The 10,306-nt window shown below is 52.1% G+C and overlaps 1 protein-coding gene across 6 annotated transcripts in view; it reads right to left on the bottom strand.

Annotated features, from left to right (window-relative positions):
• The window catches only part of MLN (motilin), a 9,233-nt gene extending 5,823 nt beyond the window's left edge, over positions 1-3,410 (bottom strand). For 5 of the 6 annotated variants that reach the window (XR_005199058.1, XR_001823220.2, XR_005199059.1 and 2 more), the window contains exons 1-2: positions 3,303-3,410; positions 980-1,103 (exon numbers count right to left, since the gene is read on the bottom strand). Coding sequence is in view for 3 of the 6 variants with exons in the window: in XM_037736273.1 (XP_037592201.1) it covers positions 980-1,096 (117 nt within the window). In the remaining 3 variants the exon portion in view is untranslated. Of the gene's footprint in view, positions 1-979; positions 1,104-3,097; positions 3,186-3,302 lie in introns of those variants that run through there. The other variant, XM_037736274.1, reaches the window with a different exon arrangement.
• Positions 3,411-10,306: the final 6,896 nt, after the last annotated feature.

Here is a 10,306-nt window from a genome sequence, read left to right as displayed (position 1 = left end):
GTGCAGTTGCAGACAGGCTGTGCCCCAGAGCCTCAAGACCCCTCTGGGCACCGACTCCTGTTTTCATCCCTTATTGGAGTCTCAGTCTCAGACTGGGTGGAGCATGAAAGTCCTCTCTTCATCTCCCTGGGTTAAAGGGAACCAAATGTCTGCATAGACACTCAGCATCCCCAGAGGTCTAAAGTAAAGGCAGCAGGGAGGCAGAGCCAGCAGTTCTGTTTTCCTTAGGCTCTGCTGCCTGAGTTCCATGAGACCTGCCTGGCTCTCTTCTGGGCCCTACAGAGGAGGAGGCTTTGGCCACTGCTACATGGACCGAAGCCGTGCTTCCCACCTCTGGGCGCCGGCTCCCATTGGTCCCTCACTCCTGATCTCTCAAAGCCCCCAGCTGAGTTCCACCTTTTCTCTGCAGGCTTCCAAGCACACTGCAGCCCTTGATGATTCTCCCTCCTCTGAATCTGAGCACTTAGCATCAGCACCGCTGACGGGCAATTCATCATGTCCTGCCTGTGACATCTCTCTTTTGTCTTCAACTGTTAGTTAATTTTTCATATGTTCATGTCTTGGCACCCCAGCCTGCTCCCTGGAGACGGGGAGGTGCTGAGATTCTTTTGCATGCTCGGGCCCATTGCCCAGGGTGGCCTCTTGTACTGCAGAGCAGCTCAGTAAATATTTATTGGCTTGTTATTTAAAATTTCCTCCAAAGGACAGGCAGAGGTGGGAAAGATGTTGCTCATTTGAGCCACTGACATCTCTGAGTGATGCCAGTGCAGGCGCGAAGGTGGCCAGAGAGGCGGCTGGGACTGGGGGTTATCTTGGGTCCTGATCCTGCACACTTTCCTTGGTATCGCTGGCGTAGATCATTAGGCATGGTTTACCAAAGGAGCACAGTGCTTCAGAGAGACTAGCACCACTTCAGGGCTGGGCAGGGCTGCGAGTGACCTCAGCCTTGCTAGCAAGGCGAGCAGCAGGGAGCTCTTACCTGCATCCTCTGGAGTTCACCATAGGTGAAGATGGGGACGAAGGCTTCCGTCTGCGTGGCCAGCATGGCAGCTGCGTGCACCACCAGCAGAGCAGCCACAGCCTTACGGGATACCATCTTGGAGCTGGACAATGACAAGGAACTCTTGTCATCAAGTTTGGGGTGCAGTGGCAGACTGCTGCATCCGAGGCAGGGGCCCTCAGTTCTGGCCCATGCTCCACCTCTAGCCATGTCATCTTGAGCCAGAGTTCAGCCTCTCTGGACGTGGGCCTGGTAGCAGAGCTTAGCAGACGAGCTCTGAGCACCTTTCTGCCCCAGAGTGGGGGCAGCTGACCAAGCTCAGGGGAAAGGCCATCCAGCCCGCTGCCACACACCAGGGAGGAATCATTTCACTTGTCCACTCTTCTCTTTGTTACAGGTGAGGGCTTCTGGGGTCAGCTGGGCTCATAGGGCAGGAGGAACCTCATCTTCAGAGAAGGAACTCCTAGATTATCAGCAGAACTGTGCCCCAAGACCCAGGGATACCTCCCTGCTCCAGTGCCTATTAGAATGACAAAAGAAGTAGACCCACGAGCCGGATAATTGCTGATCGGGAAGTGGGAATGTGTGGAATGGCTGGCAGGACATTGGGCTGTGGTAGGCTTTTGGAGCTCAGGTCCTGCCGGGGAGCAGGTGGGGCATGGTGACTGCAGGGGTGCGGAGCCTTGAGAAAAGGTCCACTGGGCAGACTTCAGGCAGGGACAGGGTGGTCCTGGGGTGAGGGTGGTGCAACCTGGCTGAGTGCCAGCCTCAGTTGACTTATCCAAAGGCAGCAGGGGCTGGAACCTTGGCCTTTTGAAGCCCAGTGCTTTTCCCAATACCCCACTCCACGATGCCTCTGCCCATAAGAAGGCAGAGGAAGGCACAGGGGCAGGCCTGTGGAATGCATTGTGGGCACCCCTTTCCTGCGCTGGGTGGACTGCTGAGTGCAGGGACCAAGCATCCGAGCAGGGAGGGGAGAGCGGGACAGCCCCTGCAGCAGTAGGGGCAGGGGCGAAAGTGGTTACAAGGCTTCAGATAAAGCACTCCCCCAGTCCTTGGGCAGCCTGGCTTCTGTCGGCAGGACAGAGTCTGCTCCAGAAAGGCCTCTGGGCTCCTCGGTAGGTGTCAGCCTGGCTCCCCCTTTGAACAGAACCTTCCAAGGCTGTAGGCTTGCCTCCTGCCTCTCAGCCAGGACCTGTCTCAGTCATCTGAAACTACCCCTACCAAGCCGGATGCTCCCTTTGCCTTCGTGCTGTTCCTGCCCTCTCTTCCTCCCACTTCCTATTTTCTCTCCATTTTGTTCAAACGCCATGAACAAGAACAAGAGAGCTCAGACAGCCAAAGCCTCCCACCCCAGCTGTATGCAAATTCTCAGCGGGCTGAAAGGACCACCCACCCACTCAAGACCACCTCCCAGGAGGCAGAGGTCCTGTGCGGAGCCCCAGAGGAGCTTGAGCTGAACAGAGAATGGGTGGGTGTGGGTGGGGTGGGCCCCACCACTTTTCCTCCCTTCTCCTTCCTGTCCTTTCCCTGAAGACTCTCCGGGGCCCACTCTTCCCCCCAGCGGAGATGGATGTGTCACATTTATGGCGTCCCATTTCCTTCACAGAGATGCTATAGATCCTGTTTCATTCTGTTATTTGTATTTAATTCACTCCATAGGAATCAATAAAACTTTAAATAAAAAAAGGCAAAATCCAATTGCTGCTCATTTTCTTGATCCACCTGGCAGTCGGCATGTCACCTACGTTCTCATGTGTTCTGGTGAGCTGGGGGTGGGAGGGGGAGCTTATCATTGCACAGTGAGAAGCTGTCTTTCCTTTCCCATCATTAGAGGTGGGGGCTTCAGCCTTCAAGTGCTCAGCTCTGCAGGAGGCTGTGCCTGGCCGCCCTCCCCTGCAGCAGTCCTGGCTGGACTAGCCTGGCCTCCCCATGTGCTCTCCCTTGGGACCAGCTTTTTCTTACCTTTCCAGAGCAAAGCCGCCATGCCAAGTGGGGCCCTACGCCCGTGATGAGCTCTGGCTTGGGTTCTCAGCCCGCCGTGTATGTACCAGACCCACTCACAACAGTCTCTCCCTTGCCAGGCATTGCACCCACCTGATTCCCTCCAGCCTCCGTGCCTTGGCCCTGTCTCTGCTCACTGAGGCTCTGGGAATCAGCTCGGGCACTCAGTGCGAAGCCCAGCTGGGCATTGGAAGGCAGCAGGAGGGCCCTGGACCAGGCTGGCCCTGGCTAGCCCCACCATTCTGCTTTAGGGCTGATGCTGACCACTCCCCACCCACCTTCCCCGAGGGCTACTTACGGCGTGCGCGTGGTCTGAGTGGGTCTGGAGGAGTCTCTCTCTGCTTGTCTTCTGGCGTCGGGGCTGGTCTGACGGGCTCTTATATACCTCGCAACCCTGGGAGCTAGCCTTGGAGCCCATTAACCTTTGACCACAGCTTTGGGGGCCCTCGGTGGGGGAGCCTGGATTCTTGAAGCTCGTGGAAACCCCAGGCTGGGCCGGCCATGCTAAGGGTTTCCAGGGCTTTCCTGGAAGAAACAGCGACAGCCGGAGTTCAGTGGAAGCTGGCCCCCACCCAGGTGGCATTCTCCCGTCCACTGACAACTCAGCTGTCTCTCAGAGGTCATTTTAACAAAAGCCTTTTGTTTTTTTGTGCCTTAAATATATGACATTGGTGAACGTCTGCAGGCCAACGCTCTAGCGATCAGATTTTCTGCTGTCTTGTCAGAACTCTATATTAGAAAGATAACTTCTCTTCAGTCTTCCCCCTGAAGCCCCTCGTGAAAGAAAGTGTTCAGGAGTTTGTGACAACATTTCAGTGGATTAATGAAAAGAAAACGACTGAGTCCAGACCCAGGGCTTCGTGGGGCCAGATGCTGCGGGAGAGCCAAGGAAATGCATAGGGGTGATGGTGTGGAAGGTCCGGACGCTGCAGCCTAAACGGGGAGATGGACACCCACTGGGCAATGTTTCATGGGAATCATGCAATTCCAACAGTACGTATAAAGCTTCAAAGCGGGAAGAGGGAAGAGGTGACTATGATCTGGGGTCAGACCTGGCTTGCTGCTGCTGGGGCTGGCCGGGGCCGTTTCCGGAGTGCAACATTACTCAGAAAATGCTTGACACGAGCGTTCTGTTTAAACGCAGCAACCCCGTGAGGTGGGTGTGTTTATTTCCCCCATTAAGCAGATAAGGAAACCGAGGCACTGTTAGATAGCTCATCTGTGACTCCCCTGCAAGGCTTCTTCACACAAGGGGCAAGGCCAGACGTGGCCAGGTGCAGCAGAGGGCAGGAGTGAGGGCCTCTGGGGATCTGGGGCATGCACAGGCTTAGAATGGTGCGGTATTGTCACAGGAGGTCCCCTTTGTTGCCTGGGAGCCGCTCAGTCAGGTCTGAGTGTGAGGTCCCTTAGCAACCAAGCAGAAGGATTTAGATTTGATGGAGGGAATGGAGTATTGGGGTCCTCATGCTACTGTGAATGGAGTATTGGGGACCTCATGATACTGTGAATGGAGTATTGGGGGTCCTCATGATATCTTGAAAATATCACTCTGGAAGACCTCTACTTTTCCGGGTACCTGGGCAGGACCAGGCAGAGGCAGAGGTGGGGTACAGTCTTGGTGTGGAATCCTGAGGGTCTGGGTGGGCAGTGGCCATTTTCCCAGGAGACCTACACTGGCCAGTAGCGCCTTGCAGAAAGGCTGCTCCGCACATCCAGAGGGGCACTGCTTCTTGTCCAGGAGCCCCTGCGCAGCTGGTCCTTGGGTCTGCTCTGGCTCTTCTGTTCAGAAGTAAATGTTTGCAGTGCTTTATGCTTGACACAGATAACTTCTACCTTCCCCGTTCAGTGAGGGTTAATGAAAACAGATGGCAGCTGGTGTCCTGACCTCCTCGCTTCCCGCCAGCAAGGCCTCTGTGTGCAGTAGTCCACTCTGCACCCACGGTTAGAACTCAGCACATTGGACCAGCGGCTGTTGTGAGATGCACAGTGTGGCTCTGAAGTCTGAGACTTATTTCAGGAATGAGAGCTCCAAATGCTGGAATTTGCAGCGGAGTTGCCAGCCCTTAACCTCGGGCCTTGTTGGAGTCTTACTGTCCCTGTTTCAAGAGGGGCTTTTAGGAAGAGGTCACTGGGCCAGGTGAGGCAGCTGACACCTGTAATCCCAGCATTTGGAGGCTGAGGCGGGAGGATTGCTTGAAGCCCAGGAGTTCAAGACCAATTTGGGAAACATAGCAAGACCTCATCTCTAAAAGAAATAAAAACAATTAGCTAGATACGGTGGCGTGCACTGTGGTCTCAGCTACTCGGCAGGCTGACGTGGGAGGATCATTTGAGCCTGGGAGGTGGAAGATAGAGTGAGCCGTGATTATCCCACTGCTCTCCAGCGTGGGCAACAGAGTGAGACCCTGTCTCTTAACAAAACAAAACAAAACCAAAAGACAAAGTCACAGACCTTGGTGGGGGCAGAGTAGTCCCTTGAGGATCTGGAAGTAACCTGTCAGCTTCTCAGGCTCGGGGATGCCCTGGGGGGCTCCGTCCATAAGCATGGGCTGCTGTGGTGACGTCACACCTGCCTCTCTAGCATCTAGACCTGGATAGGCAGAATAAAGCTCACAGTCCAAACCAGCCTGCCACTCATTTTTTGTTTTTTTCTTTAAAGCCTGTGAGCTAAAAACAGTTTTCACGTTTTAAATTTATTTTTATTAATTTTTTTTTGAGACAGAGTTTTGCTTTTGTTACCAAGGCTGGAGTGCAATGGTGCTATCTGAGCTCACCGCAACCTCCACCTCCCGGGTCCAAGCAATTCTCCTGCCTCAGCCTCTCAAGTAGCTGGGATTATAGGCATGCGCCACTAGGCCCAGCTAATTTTGTATTTTTAGTAGAGACGAGGTTTCTCCATGTTGGTCAGGCTGGTCTTGAACTCCCAACCTCAGGTGATCTGCCCACCTCCACCTCCCAAAGTGCTGGGGTTACAGGCATGAGCCACCATGCCCAGCACATTTTTTAATAATCAAAATATCAAAAGAATGATATTTAGTAACATGTGAATTTAACTTCCATGCTCATAAATACAGTTTTATGGGAACAGAGCCATTATTCATTTATGTGTTACCTATGGCTGCTTTTGGGCTGTAACAGCAGAGTTGAAGTAGCCATGGCAGGGACCTACGGCTCACAAAGCTGAACATATTTATTATATGGACCTTTATAGAAAGTGTTTGCTGGTGCCTGACCTCGACAGTGTCTGGAGCATGTGATAAATAACAGCCAGATGTTACACGTATCTGCTTTTTTAAACCTCATACAGCCCTGAGGCTGGTGTGGTTATTATCCCAAACCACATGTGGGGAAACTGAGGTGGAACAACGGACCCAAGGTCACACAGCTATTCAAATAGCCAGGCCAGGATTCAAATGCAGGGAGTATGGCTTCAGAATCGAGCTTGGTTTTGTTTTTATTTTTGTTATTTATTGATTTTTTTAAGTTGCTGTGCTCTTCTGCCCCTCATTGTTTGGTGAGTAAACATAAGGATGTTTATAGTCAGGGAAGACAGAAAACAGTGGCCTGGTGCAGTTCTGCAGACCTGCCAGCCTCTCCTCCAGCTGTCCCCACGAGGCCTCTGAGCACGGTGCAGTCCGAGCTGACCATTGCGCTTGTCTGTTCTTGGGTTTGGAGAGGCCAGGCCTGGGCTGGGAGGAGGACTGCAGATGGCAGAGCAGGCCTATGCACTGAGCACAAGGAGACATCTGAGGCCACTTCCCCAGGGCCCCTCCACGGTAGGGCTCTGAGATCCGTGCCCTGCCTCTGCTGGGCCAGTCTGGGCTCTGGTCCAGAGACGCCTCTAAGACATTCTGTCTGAGAAATGATTAGGAGCCTCCAAGCCCGAGACAGGCCTGTAGTGAGAGATGGGGAGAAGGGAAGTGCTGGGGACAGTAAATAACCCGGGATCAATTTTCTGGGCGTGAATAGCACTAACCTGGATCTCTCCCATGATTCAGTGTTTCTGACCCAAGTAATCTGCAGTATTACAGTGTGACATCTGCGGTTTGGTGTGGAAGGCAAACCAGGGTTCACGATGAGCTACGCCTGCTGATGCACAAGGGGAATGTAGACTCACAGGGGGCTCCGGGTCTCCTTTGGGGTCTCAAGCTGCTAGGAGGCAGTGGCCTTCCCACACACTCCTCTGGGCTGCAGACCATGTGGGCCAGCCCTTTGGGAACTGTGTGGCCCGGAATACGACTTCTCTCCCCTTTGTGCGTTGGTCCTCCCTGGGCATTTTCCACTGCCACGGTTAGTGCTTTGGAAATGGAGCTGGGTGGATAACAAGCCTAATAAGCACGACTTTGTCTTTACCATGTACCTTGGCTCTCCCTATAAATGCTCAATTAGTGGCTGTTTCTCTCCTGCTAGAAACTGGACAAAAATAAAAGGAAGGCGTGATCTGATGTTCTTCATTTTCCAAGTGGGAATTGCCACGGATATGCAGCAACTCAGGCAGAGGGGAGGTGTAGAAACCTAACCCACGTCTGGGAAAGGAGTTGACAAAACTCAGAGGAAATGGCTCAAACCACATGTGAGCGCTTGATTGCCTTTTTCTCCCACAGCGGGCAGAAGTATTAGCAGTTTAGCTCTCCTCTCCTCGTGACCTTGAAAATATTGTTTGCCGGGTACTGCCGTAACATCTTCATTAATGGTCTGGAACAGGGAGGCAACGGCATGTTAATTAAATTTGCAGATGATACTAAATTGGGAGATGTAGCAAACATCAGGGAGGACAGGGATCTAATACCAGAAGACGTCGGGAGCTAGAACTGCGTGCTGGAAATGGCCCAGTGGGCTGCTGGACACATGTCCCCAAGGCCCTGAGGACACAGGATGGAGGATATGGGTGAGAGGGAGGGACCAGCCAAGAAGAAAAGGTGCTCCTGGGGGTTCCTGGAGGCTTCTGGGGGCACGGCAGCTTGAACAGTGCCTTGTTCTCCAGATGGGTTCCTCAGAGAGCCAGAGGACAGTGGCCAGACCAAGGCAGAGTTCAGAGGAGCCGACACAGCCTAAGGATTGCAGGAGTGCCAAAGCTGAAGGAATAATAATGAAAAATGAAAGGTTTCAAAAGGTTGGCTTGCCCAGAACGCTGGTAAGAATTAAATGTGCATCGTTCATGTTAAGCAAAGGCCAAGGCGAGGCAAAGAACCCAGGTATGGGAGGGAGGGCAGGAGGAGAGAGAGTTGCTGCCAAGCCTGCGCATCTAAAGTCCTGGATGCCCTTACAGAGCCAGAAGTGTGCGACTGGACTCATAAGCAAAAATACGAGTGGACGGTGACGATGTTTAAAACTGGGCCAAGCAAAACAGTGAAAGATGAATTTTGGGCAACAACTGTGCCCTGGCCAGGGGACTCAGGCCTTGGTGACCTGCGGGGTATTTTTATTCTTTTCCTTCTGGCTCAGGGTCTTTTTTTCAGAACTCACAAATGATTTACTGAGAAATGATACACAACAGAAACCATACGCCAAGAACCCCATGATACAGACATAGTGCAAGTGGAGAGGAAAACACTGACACAGAGAGGGTCCGGCCAGAATTAATTTCCAATGTGCCGAGCTTCTTGTTTGTGTGTTACATCTGCTACTTGAATTAACATTCCTGCATCTCCAATTTCCTGTTGAGTCCATTCAATGCGCGCTGACAACATGGACCCGAAACAATCCAATAAAATGCTTTTCTTTTCGGTTCAGCCTCATGGACTATTGACAGTGTGCACAAAACTTGGGGATTCGGCCGGGTTTTATAATAGCATCCCTGCTGATTTCCTGGTCAATATTTCTCCGGGGGTTAAAATACTCCTAGAAATGTCCCCATCACCAACTTGCTTCTGGGTTTCCTTTCTATTTATGGGGGTTTATTGCCAAAGCTGCTGCTATAAAACTTCAATGAGAGCTCACATAACTTTTTTTCCAAGGACGGGGTGTGGGTGCTAAGGGCAGGGTCTATGCTCTGGACTTCTGTGGGATTTGTTCTTTTTTCCTGTTTCTTCTGTGAATCGAGCTTGTGGGACCAGATCTCCTTTTAATCAAGTTTTAAATATATATACTTATATTTTTATGGCAATGATAGATGTGTGTGAAGAGAAAGCAGATCACTTTGGAAGTGATGAATTAACTCTAAGGAAGGGTTGGCCTCTCATAAGCCAAAGCCTCTTCTTTCTCTTCAATCCCTGCAGGGCGGGCAGCTCCTGGCTCCCTGACCTGAGGGCACCGGGCACTAGAACAGGAGGCAGGGACAGCTGACACATTTTCATAAATGATTAAGGAAGTCTGAAGTCTGTGGCTGAGAAAAGTTTGCACTTTCATGTTTAAGAAGGAAAGAAGTCTTGGTAGAGGTTTTATGCCACAGGGATGGGAGCCAAAGTTGCTTCCAATGTCAGCCTTATTCAGGGTGGATTCAGGTAAAAGACGCAAACTGTCCAATTTTTTTTTCTTCCATTGCATCAGCAAACCTCAGTTGTTGACTTCCCCACATCTGCAGGGCTGATGGCTTTTGGATTTGGGGAGCTGCCAGCAGCTGCAAATGGAACCAGCAGGCCACATGCAGCCTCTGCCTTTGACAGCTGTGGGTGGCAGTCACAAGGGTCTCCTTCCACCAGCCCACTCTGGAGTGGCAGGAGAAAGGGGAGGATTCTGTATCCTCTGGGTTCCAGGGATAGGGCTGGGTGGTTGGGTGAGATCTTGGGAAGTGTGAGAGTCTGGTGGAGGAGGGTGAGTACACCCAGGAATTGAGCGGGAAATTGTTTGCTGGTCAGATCTGGTGTAAGGGGCCAGTCACACCTTCTATTCCCCCGGGAGCTCAGGCCCCAGGCTCTTCACAGATGTCTGGCTAAGTAGAGACCAGGTCCGCCACCATAAATGACCACAATCCTCCGTTCCTAATCCCTGTGGTCTCTGGTGTGCCACATCTGAGATACACACCAAACGGGCAGGTCCCGAAATCTCAGGCAGGATAGTAGGGTGAGCCAGAGGCATGATCCTGTGTTCACACGTCAGTGTCCAGGACGCAGGCAGGATGAACTTGGAGAGGGAAGTTTAGATAGTGGCAAGCCTCAGCACCTCTTACCTAGATCTAGAATGAGAAAGAGCTGCCCAAAGCAGTTCTGAAGACAGGGGGCATGAGAGCTCACCCTTCCCTCCCCTGACAGCAGCCATCCCTTTTCTTCCTCCTCCACTTCTTAGAATAAGATTTTTCTTGAAGGAGCAACCAAGTTATTAGGAAATTACAGCCAAAACCACTGCAGGACTTTGAGAGAATAT

This window comes from Cebus imitator, unplaced genomic scaffold (genome assembly GCF_001604975.1).
Source record: "Cebus imitator isolate Cc_AM_T3 unplaced genomic scaffold, Cebus_imitator-1.0 Scaffold24, whole genome shotgun sequence".
NCBI classification, from domain to species: Eukaryota; Metazoa; Chordata; class Mammalia; order Primates; family Cebidae; genus Cebus; species Cebus imitator.
Note: the sequence above shows the minus strand (reverse complement) of the source record. Positions and strands in the feature narration are given on the sequence as shown.